This window comes from Delphinapterus leucas, chromosome 1 (assembly GCF_059928025.1).
Source record: "Delphinapterus leucas isolate spDelLeu-1000000601 "Yukka" chromosome 1, BTC_Dleu_Yukka2, whole genome shotgun sequence".
Lineage (NCBI taxonomy): Eukaryota > Metazoa > Chordata > Mammalia > Artiodactyla > Monodontidae > Delphinapterus > Delphinapterus leucas.
The window spans coordinates 73,027,387-73,046,198 of NC_143129.1; the positions used below are offsets into that span (position 1 = coordinate 73,027,387).

The 18,812-nt window shown below is 50.4% G+C and overlaps 1 protein-coding gene across 1 annotated transcript in view; it reads left to right on the forward strand.

Moving 5' to 3' along the window:
- OLFML2B (olfactomedin like 2B) overlaps positions 1 to 18,812 on the forward strand; it is a 42,199-nt gene that overhangs the window by 10,226 nt on the left and 13,161 nt on the right. The window contains exons 4-6 of the mRNA XM_022565552.2: positions 7,826 to 8,002; positions 13,397 to 13,622; positions 15,710 to 16,246. Of these exons, the coding sequence (XP_022421260.2) occupies positions 7,826 to 8,002; positions 13,397 to 13,622; positions 15,710 to 16,246 (940 nt within the window). The remainder of the gene's footprint in view (positions 1 to 7,825; positions 8,003 to 13,396; positions 13,623 to 15,709; positions 16,247 to 18,812) is intronic.

Consider the following 18,812-nt stretch of genomic DNA (forward strand, 5'->3'; position numbering starts at 1 on the left):
GGTGTGAACGCTCCACACACATTCTTACCGAAACTTGGTATTGGCAGACTTTCTAATTTTTATCAATTTGGAGCATGTATCTTAGTGGGACCCTTTCACTGTGTGCCACAAACTTAACCCCCAAAACCTCTTTCCTGTTCCCCTAGTGGAGTCCTGAAACCGCATGGGCATTCCTGTAGAACTTGTCCAAGTAGAAGTAACATCCAAGGTAGTCAGTGGTCCAAGAACCTTCTATGTGGTAGATCCAGGCTGACACTCTTCTGAAAGTGGCTGGGAAAGGAAAAGGGATGCAGGAAGGACCGGTATGTATTGGAGCTGGGGTGGGTGTAGGCACAGAATATAGGTGCCAGGAGAGATAGGAACTAAAAGTCTAGAAGGAAAATCTGTAGCTTCCAAAGGCAAAGGCAGACCCTATTCATTACATGTAGACCTGTCGTTGGCACAGATTCAGCTCAGAAGACTTTTGCTCTGAGCGCTGAATGCACCCAGAGACACAAAGACTTGTAGGCTGCCCAGGCCAAAAAATGGATTCTGATGACAGCAGGACAAGAGGCAGAGGTACAGGCCTAGTACCGCGTACTGCTTCCAGGAGTAGATTTATTATCCAAGCAAGAAAAAGACAAACAGAGGGACAGGTTGTTAAAATAATTTATTCTAGCATCAAGGCTTTAGTTGAATTAAGTCATGCCCATAAAAATTGCAAATCTTTGTGAAGAAATGCCCTACCTCCACTTAGCTGCAGTACAACTGGCAACATTTATAATTACTTGGATGTGACTGTACACACATGTGCCTTTGTATACATGTGGGTGCATATCCCAGGCTCTTAAAATAGATGCATGCCTACAAGCTTCCCAAAGTGTGATTTCTGTTGCCCAAGTGTGTGTGTGACTCCTTTTCTGTCACACCTACCCGCTGGAGTTTGCAAACCCCATCCATGAGTACAGATGGCATTGTGGAACCTTGTGTGTCATTGAAGCTTTTTCTCCTGATACTGTTGTGTCCAAGTGGGATTTAAAGTCTACAATGGATTTACCAGACCCAGAACTGGCCCTCTCCCCAGAATGTGCTGGCACAAGCACTACTGAGGGCTTCTCCCCCAGACGTAAGAATTTGGTGGCCTTTGTGTTTCTGGTCTGGAAGGCAAGATCAAAGGATCATTCCTGACTCTGGGGGATATATCTTTTTACCAGCTAATAGGAAAATGTAATTTTTGTCTGTGCAGGCCTGGCCATGGGTTAGGGGACCTGTCTCTTTCCAAGCCTCTCCTCTCTGCCCTCCCTCCACTCACATCAAGACACCCCAAGTGCTCACTCTCTCTCCTGATCAAATCTGCACTCACAGAAGGGTTTGCTGTAAACCGTTTCACTCTCCTCCTTACTCAAGTGCAGCCTTGGAGAGGAGTGTCACTCCCCCTGTCTGACCATAATGTCCTCATCTGTGAAAAGGGAAAGGGTTGGAGATAATATTTCTAAGATACATTTTAGCTCTAACGTTATTTAATTCAGTTTACATCTTAGTATGGGTTCAGGTCAATATATAATCTCTCCTGGGTTTTACATATACTTCAAATCTAATCTGTCACTGTGGCATGAAAGGTTTTCTTCTTGGCTAAAGGGATTTAAGGTGTGAGCCTCAGCCCTCCATCCGCTGGCCTGGGAATAGCTTGCAGCTGCCAGGATGTGAGGGAGCGTGTGGCTGTACTGATGGGGTTCATCATCAGAGGCCTGGGGGCTTCTTGCTCTTTACTTGTTTGACTATCTTCCAGGCTCTGGACTTCTTGAGGACAACCTGGGTCTAAGTTATCTTTGTTTGCCAAAGTTTAGCCCAACGTGGGTGTGGACTAGATGCTCAACAGCTGTTAGGTTGGGGGGAGTGATTGAACGTGTCAGCTGGCCGCCCCCTGCAGCCAGGCCGGCCTGCCCTGTGGTCAGGGGTTGTGCTGTGTCCTGCCTGTCCTGTCAGCTGCAGCACCAGCTGTTTCTAGCTGCTCTCCCCATCCAGCTGTCTTATAGGGGCTGGAGACAGCTGTCGCCTAGGGTGTCTGTCCCAGGCCACCTGGTCCTAGTTGTGTCATGGAGGGTTCTGAGGGGGGAAGGGCAGGGCGAACTATGGGAACTCCGAGCCCTCCCACCAGGTCCGATTACTCCCACACTATCTCACTTCACTCCCACAAGGAACCGTGCTCCCTCTGTCCTCAGGCTTGCCATCTGCCTCTGAGCCTTGTGCACATCCAGCCACCTACTAGTGGGGGCACATGCCGGCTGCATGACTTGGGGCCATGGTTTGGCTCAGCTGCAATCTTGCTTAGTCTCCTTCTACAGGAGTCTCTTTACAACACACCAGCTCTGGGTCCTCGGCTTCTTCCCTGTCCCAGCCACGCCAAACCTTAGCTCCCCTCCCCTTTTCCACCTGTGTATCTGCTACTGAGATCCCACGAGTCCGTCCCGCTACACCTTCGGCAACGCGTGTCAAGCCCTGTTCTGTGTGCTGTGCCACATACAGCTCTTCATTCGTTCTCCAAACCAAGCCTGGTGAGGTAGGTATCATTATTCCTTCCTCCTCTAACTGATGGGGCCTGGAGAGTTCCCATCGCTTGCCTTATGTAGTTACGTAAAACCAGGTAGTGACTGTGGTGTGGGTTTCATACCTGGTCTCCAGAGCCAGCACTTTGCCCACCACACCTCATCCCTGGCTCTGGTTGGGAAAACAAGACCACAGAGAGCTGATAGAGCTTTGCGCTCTGGTTGTCTTTCCCTCGGGTCCCAACAGTTTTGGCTTAAGCTGCGCCGTGGTCTCACCCAGGCATGCACACACTTGTCCAATAGCTGGACAAGGTCAGGACACAGTCTGTGCCCGTGGAACAGCCTTTCTGCACATGCCCGTTGCACCAGTCTGCACATCTGCTTGTGTTGTCCCTCCATATGGCTCGTTAAAGCTGTCCTCTGACCAACTGTGCTGCCCAGTGCTGACTGCCAGCTGTACCCTCAGTTCCACCTACATCCAGTTCCCCTTTTCCCAGGGACTTGCCGAGTTTGCACACTGCCTCCCCTCTGGCACCTGTGCATCTGACTGTGGTCAGCACAGGACACCTGTGCCCAACTGGCAATGCGGGTACCCTCCGATGCCCGACCACATGCCCCCAGCACGTGGCACTTGTTCTGTGAATACCTCTCCGTTCCTTAGCTCTGTCCACCCCAAGGACCATGACACAGTTCCCAGATCTTTAATGGCCCTGACTGGCCGTATCCTGCCAACTGTGCCAGCCCTCTGTCTACCTGTGCTTCTTCCCTCCTGCTTTCCCTCCTCATAGCACTAGGATCCTTGGCAGGGACCACGTGGTGTGCTCACCCCTGGCAGACAGGCACCCCTCCCACTTCCTCCACCACATTGCCAGTGCCATGCACAAGTCAAGTTGCACACACTGTAAATGTCACAGTTGCAGCTGTCCCAGAGGGGAAGAGCCAGAGGCATGAGGTCATGGAGTTCACCCCTCTCCCAGGGCAGGATCGAGAGTGTCTTGTGTGGGCACCATCCCCGGTGCCTCCTGAGATGTACCCCACAAAAGGCCCTTGGTGTGAGGAATGCAGAGCCCCAGGGAGGAGTGAGGAGCCCTGCAAGGCCAGCACACCTGGGGAAGAGGTGGTTGCTGCTCTGCCGCCCTGGGGGACATCGGCTGGCTTGGCCCAGCAGGCCGATGGGGTGATGCCACCACCAGCCTGGTGTTTATTCAGGTGGCTGGCGGGCTTTGCTGTTCCCATGAGGGGAATAAAGAATATTGCTCCTCCGGGGTCTCAGGGCCAGGCCTGTCTCAAACCCTCCTCTGTGGAAACTCAGAATAATAGCTCCTCACTAAAACCAGAAAGGGTATTGGCATTTCTAAATCAATGAGAGGGGAGCCTTCCAGGGACCTAGAAAAACCAAACTCTGGAGGGCAGGGGCTAAACCTGTGGGGTTGCCCCTTTGCCTCACAGCGAGTGCAAGGACCAGTGCTGACTCTTTTGAGGTGTTCAGGAATTGGGTGGGATCTTGTTTTAGGCTACTTAGGCCAAACCATTGGGTCCACCCAGAGAGGGGTCCTAGGGCCATGGCTGGGCAGCAGTTGTGGACATGCCTCAGTCTCCACCTTAGACAAGTGTCATCAATCTTGCCGATGAGCTAGAATCTGCATCTGTCCCATCACTCTGACTTGCTTTCCTTCATTGCACTTTTCACTAGTTGATGTTTTCTTGTTTATTTATTGTTTACTTCCCCTCATGGAGGGTGGTCTTCATCAGAACAGGATCCTCGCTGGCCTGGCTTACCCTCAGTGCCCAGGGCTGGACTCACGAGTGCATTAATGAAGAAATACTATATCGAACCCCTGAACCTTCTGGGGCTTCATTACCTGTCACAGGATGTGAGAGTTACAGGAGAAGATGCACAGGTGCACCTCTTAGCAGGTGCTTAAAGATGTACAGAAACGCTTGAATCCCACTCAGGCACCAGGAGCTTTTCCTGTCGGCCCCAGAAAGAACCTGGTTCCTGTAAAACAGTCTTTCTCACACATTTGGGCCCCCTGTCCGTTAGCTTTATCCCAAGCTTCCTACATTTAAGACCGTGCTTCCCAAACTTTAATGTGTATGCAGATTGCCTGGGCATCTTGTTAAAATGCAGATTCTGATTCAGCGGGTCTGGGTCAGGTCGGAGCTTCTGCATTTTAACAAGCTCCTGAGTGACGGAGTGATGCCTGTGCTGATGGTCTCTTTGAGTAGCAAGGATTTATGGGAATCCAACATTTTTATATTTCTCCGTATATGCCTATCCTATTGTATATCCTGAAACCAAACTGACAGTGTTCACTGGCCCCTGTGATGTGCTCAGTGCTGCTTGAGAGCTGACTGAGTGCCAGGAACCTCTCCTGGTGTTCTTAGTGATCCAGCAAGTGAACTGAAGAAGCAGGGGCCAAGAGGCTGGGTGCTGGATTCAGTTCTGCCACTTTTAAAAATGATCATGGGAAAAATCACATCCTTACTCTGGGCCTCAGTTTCCTCATTTGTGAAATGAAGGGTTAGGCTTGAGTTCTGGGGTCCATTCCAGCTGTAACAGTCTATGAAAAATAACAACCACTTAGTATGTCCCATGCACTTCCACATATAGTTTAACTCATTTAATCCCCATAACAACCCATAGGGCAAGTGCTAGTATTAACCCCATTTTACACATGGGCAAAACGAAGCACAGGGAGCTTAAGTAATTTGCCCAAGATAACAGATCTAGCAGTAGCACCATTGAGATGTAAACCAGACAGTTTCCTCCAGAATCCACGCTCTTAACCACTATACTTGGCTGACCCTGATAACACTTATCAGGAATGACTGCACCCCCAGTAAAGCCACTTATTCCGGGTATTCGTGAAACAAGACCTCTTCTCAAGGGCTTTAGCTCTCATAGTTGATTCTGTGCAGTTTAGAGAGGTTGGCTTGACCTTAGCCCCACAGACACATTGAGCCTTTCCAGTGCTCAAAATCTGGCGTGCACTGAAGTGCTGTAAGAATAGCATGGCCAGTGGTCTAGAGCCTGGTTAGTTATAACAGTCACATCGTGGGCTCCTTTGGGCAGCCCACGTAGGGCCACTGGAGCCACAGTGTCTGGGTGTCACCATCTGCCTACACACCCCCTAACTCTGAGCCACCGTGGCTTCCCTCTGGGACATGAGTAGCATCTTACCAGGCTGCAGACCGTGCCCGGCAATGTCTGAGCTTTTGCACTTCTCATGTCTGTCTGTCAAAGAAAGATGAAAAGTAAATGCATCTTCTATTCTTCCATGGTTACTTCCTCTATCACCCTCGTAAACGGGGCTCAAAGGAGAACATCACATTTAAAAATTCAGATGCTCATGGGAACCTTAGAATGGGGGCCAACGCTGGACAATGTTAGATCTCAGTGCAGTAAACTTCTCTAAGAATAACTAGAGGAGAAAGGATACCTCTAAGTCTGTTGACAGCTGTCCAAGATTCAAATCCCAGTCAGCTTCATCTTCTCCAGGATGCTGCCTCTCATGCCTCTAGTCCACTCCGTCCCTTTGAACCCATGTTGGGCACTTACAGAACCTGACATGGTTGGTCATCTTCTTTCTGCAGTGTGGACCCTGTCTCCCCATCACAGCTGTCCTCCCACTGCACCTGCCTCCGTCCCAGGACAAGAACCCCAGGGGAATTAGAGGCTTTCTTTCTGCCATACTGTACCCTAGACACACAGGAGGTACTCACCAGTGTTGGTTGACTGAAATGTAGCTTTAGTCCTTTCTGGTATGAACTACGTCTGGAACATGCCTAATTCGCCAAGCCATTTAGGGAAACTTTTTATGTGTGAATAGGAAAGTTTAAAGCCAGCCTATCAATTTCCTATATAGATGATGCTTTTAAAGTGCTGGGGAGCCATAAAAAGAGAGTGAAATATTGCCATTTGCAGCAACGTGGATGGGCCTAGAGATTATCATACTAAGTGAAGTAAATCAGACAGGGAAAGACAAATATGATATCATATCACTTATATGTATAATCTAAAAAATAATACAAAGGAGTCTATATATAAAACAGAAACAGACTCACAGACATATTAAACAAACTTATGTTTACCCAAGGGGCAAGGGAGGGGGATAAATTAGGAATACAGGATTAACAGATGCAAACTACTATACATGAGGTAGATAAGCAATAAGGATTTACTGTATAGCACAGGGAACTATATTCAATATCTTGTAATAACCTATAATGGAAAATAATCTGAAAAATGTATACGTGTGGGCTTCCCTGGTGGCGCAGTGGTTGAGAGTCCACCTGCCGATGCAGGGGACACGGGTTCGTGCCCCGGTCCGGGAAGATTCCACGTGCTGCAGAGCGGCTGGGCCCGTGAGCCATGGCCGCTGGGCCTGCGTGTCCAGATGCTGTGCTCCACAATGGGAGAGGCCACAACAGTGAGAGGCCTGCGTACTGCAAAAAAAAAAAAAGTATACGTGTGTGTATATATATATATGTATAACTGAATCACTTTGCTGTAGACCTGAAACTAACACAATATTGTAAATCAACTATATCTCAATTGAAAAAAAGACTTTTAAAAAGTGCTGGGGAGGGCTTCCCTGGTGGCGCAGTGGTTGCGAGTTCGCCTGCTGATGCAGGGGACACGGGCTCGTGTCCCGGTCCGGGAAGATCCCACATGCCGCGGAGCGGATGGGCCCGTGAGCCATGGCCGCTGAGCCTGCGCGTCTGGAGCCTGTGCTCTGCAATGGGAGAGGCCACAGCAGTGAGAGGCTCGCATACCGAAAAAAAAAAAAAAAAAAAGTGATGGGGAATAGTTTGTGCTCATTAGAAGAGCATACTATGTAGATTTCTTTGGCCACCTCTTTTAAAATTGCCCAGAAAATCTTTCATTAACTGAGCCACTGGTTCACGTGTGTAGAGGTGCAAGCGAATGGAATTTTTCTGTAATGTTACTCGTCACTGGATAAGAGCGTACTGTGAACCAAGGGTGGATAAATAACAGGTGTCCCAGTAGCCCAGGGACATGGCAGTGTTATCATTAGGAAAGCCGTGGTGGTATTGGGAAGCATTTTCAGCAGAGGATGTACCGGAGCCAAGCTGCCCTGGAAATGCCGCCTGGGACCGAGCTCGGTCCTCAGCACAGGGCCGGACACACTCGAGGGCCCCAGTTGTTTCTGGCTGATTTCTCAGCCTGTCTGTTGAGTCTCTGTGCTCTAAGCAGAAGCTGGCTGCCAGCTCCCTCCTGTTTGTCTTCAAAGCACTTTAAAGGACTCTCTTTTTAAAATTTTCTCTCTTCTTAGGAAGTTTCTAAAAACCTCACCAAGGAAAATGAACGAATCGAAGAGGACGTGAAAGAAATTCGAACTGAGATGAACAAGCGAGGCAAAGAGAACAGCTCCAGTAACATCCTAGACAGCATGCCGGACATCCGCTCGGCCCTGCAGAGGGACACGGCTGCAGCCTACACCCACCCCGAGGTACAACCCAGCCTCCAGGGCCTCTGACCACAGACCCCCAGAAAGCATACTCCCAGCACCTCCCATGTGCATAGCGCTTGCAGGCATGCTCTCGTTTCATCTACACAACAGTTCTGTAGGTCTGATGCGGCAGGGGTTGACCCCATTGTACTTAATTAACGTTGAAGCCCAGGGAGGTTCAGTGAGTACTGAAGCCAGGACTCAAATCTGGGTCTTTCGAGTTTCAGGCCCCATTTCTATTATACTCCATCCTGCCTCTTGGAGTACTATGTCTTTCATCATCATACCATGTGGTCTTCACCACAGCTCTGGAAGGCAGGCTGGGGCAGAGATCCATATCCTCACTTTGCAGATGAGAAAACAGATCCAGGAATGCTCACAGTCTCCCTTGCTCAGCTGGGAAGTGGTGACAGGGGTCTCACACCTCTATCTCTTCCCCCTCAGTATTGTCTGGAACACAGAGTCACCTGTGCAATGAAATGAAGCACTATGTAATGTGACTTGAGTGATGCCAAAGGACCTATTTGCTTAAAAATACCTCCTCATTTGATACCTGTTTCTTTTGGCTCTAGTTACCAAGTTATGTGTACGTGCTAATATTCAATAGTTACGTGTGTTATTTTATTTAATGTATTGGACTATCTTGTAAATTGATGACTGAAAAACAGGAGCTAACCCCCCAAAAGTGGAAGAGGAAATGGGTAAATTCTGGCATCAGGACTTGAAGAGTGTGGATGCTATTAGCAAGGCAGGTCTGGATGAAGCATCGTAAGAGGGGTCCCTGGCAACCACGGGATAGCAGCAGTTAAGAGGGGTTTTGCTCACTTTTACTGGACCAAGGATTGGTGGTGGATGGCAGAGCGTGGATTCCAGGTGAACCATTGAGGGATCCCCTCAGCCTGGGGCAGGCGGGCAGGGTATGGGTGAAGCAGGGCCTGGGACACAGACTGTCAGAGCCCCTGAGCTGTCAATGTCAATGTGCTGTGACATTGAAAAGGGCTGGGAAGCATTGCTACGAAGGATCCTGTTGCCTGGGTCATTAAGAATTGGGGTAAGAAAGGAAGTAAGACTGACTAGGCATGTGGGCTTGGAACTCTTGAGCAAAGAAACTCCCCGAAGTGGTGCCAAGCAGACAGCAGCTTTGGTTTTGGGGAACCTTGGGCTCATGTGTTCCGAAGGCAGGAGAGCAGGCAGATTAGGACTTTGGAGGCAAGAAGCCCTGAAGAGAGCATGGTGCCTGCACCCTGCCCCATTTGTAACTCAAAATAAAACCAATTCCAACCCAGAAAATAAGTACAAGGAAGGCCAGTTTTCTGGCTTAGCCCATGATGACTACTTTGACGGGGTTTTTTGGGAAATATCATATTCCCTCAAAAATTATTTTTTTTCTCATTTTTGGGTGTCCCCGACATGCCAGCTACTGAGTGTGTGTTTAGTCTGCTTGGTGGGTCATCCCTGAGCAGGTCTGAGTTTGTCAACCAAAGAGCCAGAAGACATTTGGGCTGGAAGGGAAATTGGAGGCACCCTCGCATCACGCCTGGGGCCCTGCGGCTCCCATCGCGGCCCGTATGGCATCCTTTGCTGGCCCAGCAGCCCAGCAGAGTTAGGCGCTTCCTGTGCTCTCTGGCTTCCAATTTCCCAGTCGGCTGAGCTTGAGAATTCCATCTGTTGTCTCGATGACGCGTTATGTGGTATGTTCAGGAACCCAGCTCAGATTTTCCTGAAGGCAAATCAACCACACCCAACTCTTTTTCGCCTTGCTCAGCAAAAGTTTCTGCCTCCTGAAATCCCCATTCACACACTGTGGAAGTTAGCACAATCCACCCAAACCAGGGCGGGTGTGGGCAGAGCCAGGGCCAGGGTGGGACTGGAAACGGGGAAGTGGTGAAGGAGGCAAGGCTAGCCTCTCCCTTTGCATCCGTCTGTCTCTTTAGTGAACCCCGTGCTGAAAAAGGGGGTGAGTGGGGTGTCTGGGTTTGGCTGTTCTTTTCAGGGTTCTTACAGATGATGTCAGGGTTTCTTGGAACGGTGCATGGCACTTTGCTGGAGGCCTCTTTCCAGGAAGGTCCTTGCCTGGAGGGTTGGCAGGGGGCTCTGGGGGGTGGGTTGGGAGTGGAGAGAGCAGGGTGGGATTGGGAAAACTGGGACACCAGCAGTTGAAGTCATACAACAGTTTAACAGAGAGAGGAAATCAAAGCTTGCGGGGGCCACTGCCTCCCAGTGCAGCCAGCGAATCCAGGGAAATTATATGTTCTCTGGCAGAGGCCGTCCATGGTCTTGTGCCATCTTCTTGGCTGGGAGAAGGAACTGCAGTTCCCGCTCGTCCCTAAGAGCTTGGATTAAAGACAGTTCCTGGGGTTTGCCACGAAGAAATGACAACTTGCTTTTGCAATGCAGAGGGAAACCAGAGTCTAGCAATTAGATGGCCCGTGGCGTCTGAGTCAAGGGCTGGGGCCTCTCGTCAGCCTCCCAGGCAGCTCTTTCCCATGGGAAATGAGGGATCCCCAAGTCTGCTGGGCACTAGCCAGACCATGGCCCTCAGGACTTGGGGATGTGGACAAGTTTTTGGATGGCCAATGAGTTAGTCCTGTGGTCACAGCTGAGGACAATGTGGCTTTAATGTAAGGTAGAGCACAGGCTCTGAAGCAGGCAGCCCTGGGCCTATTTAATAGCCGAATGACTTAATAAGTGCCCCTCTCAACCACTTAATTGATTGACCTTCAACCAAGTTGCTAAATGACTCTGAGCCTCTCCTTCCTCATCTGTAAAATGTGGATAATAATATCTACCGTGCCCCATTATTTTAAGGGTTGAAAATAATATAAAGGGACATGTCTGGCCCTAATAGGTGCTCTGTAAAACGTCATCAGCACCAGCTGAGTATTCCCTGCGCTTCTGATGGAGGTCACCTCACCAGCAAAGAATGGGAAGTGAGAGAGGGGCAGGTAGCAGGAGTAGGGGCTGCCCGGGGCACAAATCTGCCTGTTTCTTCTGGGCAGCGCTCTGGCCCCAGTCAGGGGAGGCTGGCAGAAAGAGTTCCTTGTCTTCCAGGAGTCGGTCAGCTCAGGGGAGCAAGGAACACATATTCAGGAACTTCCATGTCTGCTGTGCCATCTGGATAAACTCTCTTGTCACGGGAAAACCAGTACAGACTTGGGGTGTGGTTGGCAATGAGGACTCTAGGTTTTCTCCAGGCCAGATTTTAAAGGTCAAAACAAGAGCCTGATTTGCTTCTTCCTGTGCAAAGTGAGAAAGTTGGCCGTGATAGCTGGATCCCTGCCAGCTAATGTTCCGTGAACCTGAAGGTCCTGCTCTGCCCCTCAGGACACTGGGCATCAGGGGACAGAGGTTTTGTTTCCAAGTGGACTCTGCTCTCTGGGTGGACTTCACCAAGGATTTAAGGGAGCTCGCCCACCTCCTCATGGTGAAAAGGGGGAGCTTTCATGGCTTAGATGGCTACAGGGAGCAACCCCTTCATCATTCAGCCATTGGATACCTCATGAGAGCAGCGCTGGGCCACTCCCACTTAGGTCGCTGCATGCTTTACTGATGGAGCCACTGCCCCTCAGGAGCTGGACCCCCTGTCCAGTGGCTCTGACTTTCAGCACAGCTAGCTCACAGGCCCAGTGCCCAAGGCCCTCTGCTTTCAAAGGTGGGCGATTGTGATCCTTTGGGTGAGGGGACATGACTAGATGGACCAAGGAAGGACCCAGAGACTCTGCCACACTGTGGACACAAGAGCTCAGTCCCCAGGCAGCAGCTCTGTGGAGGACAGGGTGGTCCTTCCATGTGACCAGAACCATCACAGAGGACTTCTGTGGTACCATCAAGATGCCCAGGTCATCGGCTACCTACTTTAAAGCATCATTTGATTTGACAAAAATCCCAGTGCTAGTCACAAATGTAGATGGTTGCTTGGGATTTGTTATGATTCAGAAATTCAATTTAACAGGCATTTACTCAGGGGAATTAAAGATGAACAAGAGGTGGTCTCTCCTCTTCCAGTTACTCAGTCAACAGAGGCAACATCCTTAAGTAATGCCTGTGGAAGGCAGGCTGAGAAAGGTGTTACAATAGAAGTACAGACTTGTATCCATTAGGAGTTATGTTCGGCTTTGAGTAAGAGACCGAAATACAGTGCATTAAACAATAGAGCGGTTGGTTGTCCTTTCATGTAGAAGAGCTCTGGAGGCAGGTGACCCAGGGCTGATATAGTCAGCTGCAAGATGTCATTAGTGATGTCCATCCTCAAAATCCCCTCATGATCGCAAGATGACTGCTCAGCTCCAGCCATCCTGTCCATATTCTCCTGGCCAGAGAAATGAGGAAGAGTGCAAAAGATGCCTTCCAGCTGAGTCAGCCCCAAGTCTTAAGAAACTTCTCCAAAAGCTCTTCCCACCAACTTCTACTTATACCCTACCAACCAGAACTTAGTCCCATGACCACTCCCACAAAACCAGTTTCTCATTAAGTCAGGAACAAGGAGACGGGGATTTGGGTAGTCACTTGGAAGTCTCTGCCACAAAGTGCAAAGTGATGATTGGGAAAGAAAGATTAATTCTGAATGAAAAGGTCTGGGAGTATTTCCTTGGGGTCCTGAGATTTTAGCCAGGCCTTGAAAAATGGGTTGATTTCAAGAAATACCTATATGGGTGCGGGGGTGGGGGGACGAGAATGGCCTTCCAGACAGAGAAAACACTCTGAGCAAAGACCCAGAAGCTCAGGAGAGCCAAGAAGTTCAGGAGTCAACCAAGTGCCTGGAGTACCGGGCGTGTCGGCGCTGGAGGGTGGAGCAAAAGAGAGAAGAATGCTGAGCTGGGTCAAGTCGATTTGAGTTCTCAGTGCCAGGCCAAGGACTTTGGACTTTATTCTGGATTCGTTAGGGAGGGCTTGGGGCAGTTTGCTCTAACAGCATAAGTAAAAGCAGTCATGATTCATCCTGAGGTATGCAGCTTGGTCCTCAGCCTTCATGTCCCAGCCACATGGACCTCACTAGAAACAACTGATACCAGATCTAAGTCACCCAGCATCCCCAGACCAGAGCTGAGAGGACAACTGCACTCTCTGAGAAGTATAGCATGGAGGTTAGAGACAGAGTCTGGAGCCAGACTGCCTGGGTTCAAATCCTGCCTCTACCACTTACCTGCTGTGGCCCCTTGGGCAATTTACATAACCTCTCTGTGCCTCAATTTCCCAACCTGTAAATGGAAATGATTAAAACTGGTTCCTACCTCATAGGGCTGATGAGAAGATGAACAATGCCTGGCTCTTAGGAAGTGCTTTTAGGATTAGCTGTTGTTATTAGTATGGCCTTGGCTCCAGCATTGTCTCTGCCTGACCACTGCCCCTCTGACCAGTGACCTGACCTTCCCTTGTGTCCCCTCTGAGGAGCAGTATGAAGAGAGGTTTCTGCAGGAAGAAACCGTGTCCCAGCAGATCAACTCCATCAAGCTCCTGCAGACGCGGCCACTGGCTCCACCAGAGGTGGTGAAGCCTCAGTGGCCCCTGCAGAGGCAGGTCCACCTGAGGGGCCGGCCGGCCTCCAAGCCCACCGTCATTCGGGGCATCACCTACTACAAAGCCAAGGACCCTGAGGAGGAGAATGACATCGAAGAGCATCGTGAGTTGGGGTCAGCCAGGGCCGCCCCACCCCCCAGAGGCAGGGCAAGGGACGGAGTCACCACTTGGACCCTGTGGAGGTGCACTTCCTGTGAGGCACACACCCTTTTTGCAGTTTGATTACTACTGTGGCCCCGCAGAGCCAGCTCGGTTACCTGAGAATTCCCTGCAGTTACAAACCATCCAGAATTCTTATGGCCTTTCCTCACAACTTGCTGAGCGCCCTGGGGCAAGTCACTTGCCTTCTCTGGGCTTGCAGAGGACCACAAGGCAGAACATGGCTGAGCCAGAAGGGACTTCAGTGCCCTGGAGTCCAGCCCTCCCCGTTCGCAGATGAGGGCCCTGAGGCGTAGAGGCGAATGACTCACTCACAACCACACAGTGGGCTTCTCCCACCTGTTCCTTCTCCAGGGACCCTGGGCTTCCTGACTGAGACTCCAGCACCTGCTGGACCCCTTTTATCTCTGTCCCTCTTATTTTTTCACAGAAAACAGATATTCCCTTTCACCTCATCTTTATCTTGTTTCCCTAACGCTTCCTTCTCCTGTGCTCCTCCCTGCCACCGGCCCCTCCTTTTTCTTCTGTCTCTCCCTGCCCAGCACCCCAGGAGGCCCCACTCTTCCTCTGTCTCCACTCTGCCAGAGCGAATGCCAGTTCCTCCCATCAGGTCCTGCTCAGCAGCCTCCTGACTCATGCACCTGCTCTGCCTCTCCCTCCTTACAGTTTCTGCTCACGCAGTCGCTGGCATAATCATTTTCCCCATTTTTAACTGTTCGTAGCCTTTTTAAATTATTAATTTGTGGAAGTTCCCTGGTGGTCTAGTGGTTAGGATTCGGCACTTTCACTGCCATGGCCCGGGTTCAGTCCCTGGTCCGGGAACTGAGATCCCACAAGCTGTGCAGCATGGCCAAAATAAATAAATAAATAATTGGTTTGTGGGGGTTTTATATTCTGGAGCAAGTCCTCTGTCAGTCATACATACTGCAGATATTTTCTTCCTGCCCGTGGCTTGTATTTTCAGCTCCTTAATGGTGTTTCTGATGAGCAGATAAAATCCAATTGACCAATTATGTCTTTTGTGGTTAGACCTCTTTGTGTCCTTCCTAAGAAATCTCTGCCTCCTCATATTCCTTCTCTGCTCCAAACCCTGCAGACTGCCCCATTTCACTTGGAATAAAAACTGAAGTCCAGGGGCTTCCCTGGTGGCGCAGTGGTTGAGAGTCCGCCTGCTGATGCAGGAGACATGGGTTCGTGCCCCGGTCCGGGAAGATCCCACATGCCGCAGAGCAGCTGGGCCAGTGAGCCATGGCTGCTGGGCCTGCGCATCCGGAGCCTGTGCTCCACAACGGGAGAGGCCCGCGTACCAAAAAAAAAAAAAAAAAAACAAAACTGAAGTCCAAACACAACAGCCAAATGCCACATGACTTGGCTCCCGTGTTCTCTCTGACCTCTGTCCACCTCACTGCTCCTCAGCCTCAGCAGACATGTTCTGGCCCCAGGGCCTTTGCACTGCTGCTATTCCCCCCTAGTATACTCTTCCCCTGATAGCTGCTTGGCTAACTCCCTCGCTCCTTCAAGCCTCTGCTCATCTCTCCATCCCACTGAGTCCCATCTTGACTACTTTATCCATTACTGCAAGTTTCTCTTCCCTTCCCTTCTCCTCACCCTACTAGACTTTTTTTCATAGCACCTTCAAATGTACAATCTGTGTATTGTTTGGTGTCTCCACCACTAGATAGAAGCTTGGCGAGGGCAGGATCTTTTTTTTGCTCATTGTTCTTGTGCATGCTCCATAGATACCTACTGAATGAATGACTAACTTCCTCCCAGGTTTCGTAGCCCGTGGCTGTGCATCCTCTAGGTGGCCCGTGGGTCGCAGGTGGAGGATAGCAGTAGACTATTCAGAGAGACCCTCGAGGAAATGCTTCCATCTGTGCTCCTTTTCACCTGCTTCTTCTAAATCCCACCTGGGCTCTATCTCTAAATCAGGGCATCATGTTGAGGAAAGAAACCCTCATTAATCTGCCACATACCACATGCCCCCAGTTCCTCTCCCCAGTCACAAATGCACCTGTGTTTGTTTCCCAGAAGACGAGTTTTTCAGCGGTGAACACGGAATGGATTTGCTGATTGAAGATCAGCTTCTGAGACACAACCACCTGCTGACCAGTGCCACCCGGAGGCCAGTAGCCACCCATCACAATGCTGCTGTGACAACTGATGCTGGCACTCAGACCACAGCCCTGCTTTCTGCACAGCCGCAGGCCTCGACCTCAGCTGCCAGCATCCCTGACCCTACTCTCTCTGCCTCAGTTGAAAAATTCTCAACACCACTCCAGACCACCTCAGTGTTTCCCGAACCCACCGGGGAGGCATTCCTTAAACCTTTTACTCAGGTACCAGCCACGACCGTGGCCCACACAGCCACCCAGCGACCTCCAGCCTCAGCGCCTCCGTCAGTGGCTCCCGAGGATGCATTTGTAGAGGCTACGCATACAGCCCCAGTGCCTCCCCCACCAGTCAGGACAGACTCACTGGGGAAAGATGCCACTGCTGGGCAGGGCACAGCCCCCCTTAGCCCCACCCTGAGCCCCGAGGAAGAAGATGACATACGGAATGTCATAGGTGAGTTCATTCTACCTGGCTTGGGTCTCCTGCTCAAGTGAAGGGCAGAGCCTGGAAATGGCTTGAAAGGAGAGGGAGGATTCAGATGGTCCAAATGCTTCATAAAGAAAGGCAAGTGGAGCTAGGCCTTGGCCGATGATCAGTTTTAACATCTAGGGTCTATGTATTCAAAATGTGCTGGTGATAAGAGTGGGAAACTCCTTTCTAAAATATAAGTAAACTGGGGCTTCCCTGGTGGCACAGTGGTTGAGAGTCCGCCTGCCGATGCAGGGGACACGGGTTCGTGTCCTGGTCCGGGAAGATCCCACATGCCGCGGAGCAGCTGGGCCCGTGAGCCGTGGCCGCTGAGCCTGCGCGTTCAGAGCCTGTGCTCCGCAACGGGAGAGGCCACAACAGTGAGAGGCCTGTGTACCGCAAAAAAAAAAAAAAAAAAAATTAATTAAATTAAATATAAGTAAATTAATGGAGCCAAGATCTCAGCTTCATTAATAAATTTTATAAACATTTGTCAAGTGCTGGTGTACTAGGCTTTGTGATGGGTATTGGGTATTTGGTTATTTAATGATGGCTAAGTTTTCTGCAGTACCAGGCCATGAACTAACAATAGATTCTTATGTGGGCAGAGGGATCCCAGAATAATAAGAATGGGAACAGGGGAATAACCAGTGCAGTGGGCCCCAGGGGAAAATCTCATGAGCTCTCAGCCTTAGAAAGCATGGAAACGCTGTGGCATCATGTGATAAATGCTGTAACAGAGGAATGGAGAAACAGAGACATGAAAGAGGGAGCAGCAGCTTGGCCTGGCTGCTAAGAAGGCTGGGGAAGCTTTTCTAAGGAGGTATCCTTTGAACTGGGTTTTGAAGGATGAATAGGAGTTTTCTTTTTATTTATTTATTTATTTATTTATTTATGGCTGTGTTGGGTCTTCGTTTCTGTGCGAGGGCTTTCTCTAGGTGCGGCCAGCAGGGGCCACTCTTTTTTTTTTTTTTTTTTTGCGGTATGTGGGCCTCTCACTGTTGTGGCCCCTCCCTTTGCGGAGCACAGGCTCCGGACGCACAGGCTCAGCGGCCATGGCTCACTGGGCCCAGCCGCCCCGCGGCACGTGGGATCCTCCCAGACCGGGGCACGAACCCGTGTCCCCTGCATCGGCAGGCGGACTCTCAACCACTGCGCCACCAGGGAAGCCCAAACAGGAGTTTTCTAAGTAGAGAAGTCTTCTGACTGTTAGGTCTAAAGGAGCAGGGTATGTTCCAGAAGCACAGAGAATACAGCCCCGTTCTGTGCCTGGGAGCTCCATGTCCACAAGATGACTCTGAGAACAGTAAACTGTGAAAGTGTGTGTGTGTGATGTCGGGGGGCAGCGGGGAGGGGGGGCAAGGAACAACTAGAAAAGGAAATGAGACCTGGCTACATATGTCTCTTCCAACAAGAACTAAACCAAACTTTCATTACGTCACCATCCACAGTGATTGAGAAATAACACGATTGAATAATAATTTCATTAAAAATATACTTGATTTGACGGAAGACGTGATTTGCCTTATACCTGTCTTTCCCTTCCTCCCATTTTCTGCTCCCTTGGCAGCCTCTTTCCTAATTCCTCCTCAGAACAAGGTGCCAGCTACGCCAGACAGATGGCGGAAGGAGCACCTGCCAGGAGCCAAACACCTTGTTATAGCCTGGTCTCTGCCGCTGACAGCTGTGTGACCTTGGCCACATCTCTGCCCGTCTGGGTCTCAGAAATTAGAAATTTGCTAAAGACTGCTTTCTCCATTATATTCTGTGGTTTTCTGCAGTAAGTTTATCAGGCCATGGTATAGCAAGGGGTTCCTATTGGGTGAAAACTCCCAGAATAATGGCAAGGAAATAACCAAATGGACCCCAGGGCAAAATCTCATGAACCTTGGCCTGGAGGAAGCTAAGCAAGAAGACAGTTCTTGAGCCACAGAGGTCGGGGTGGGAGGAGAGAATGTTTTTCTTTTCCTTTCTTTTGCTTCCATGACGGGAGCAAGCTGACCATAGAGTAGAAAAGGTCCATTCCTCACTGGATGGATAATCAATTCTGAAGCTACGGGTCCTGCTCAATTTCTGTAGAATGCCCCAGGGTCTGAGCAGAGGTTCCCAGTTCCAAACTGGTTCTGTGCATCCTTGACCATGCTCATGGGCCCAGCACTCCATCTCCTCTTCTGCCATGGGAATGAGCTCCCAGGGGGGCCCCCATAGCACCACCAATTGGGTAGGAGGGATGGTTCCTCCAGAAACTTAGCTGCCCGCCACCATCCCTCCACAGGTGGATAGAATACTAACAGTGAAGACAGGCTACGGGTACATCTGCACACCTTGTATGTCCTCAGCGATGGTGTTTGCCAGCCTGGAAGCCTCTTCCCTTGGCGACTTCCTAGCCAGGGGTGGAATTCTCCACTGTCTCCACAATCCACCTGCCTACCCTGGGTGTTGCCACCAGTGGGCTTTTCTGGTGTAATTCCCGACATGCACCTTTCTGGGGTTCTTAGGACGCCACCCCCTCCCTTAGCCTGACTGAGATGCTGATGCCCAGACAGGAGAA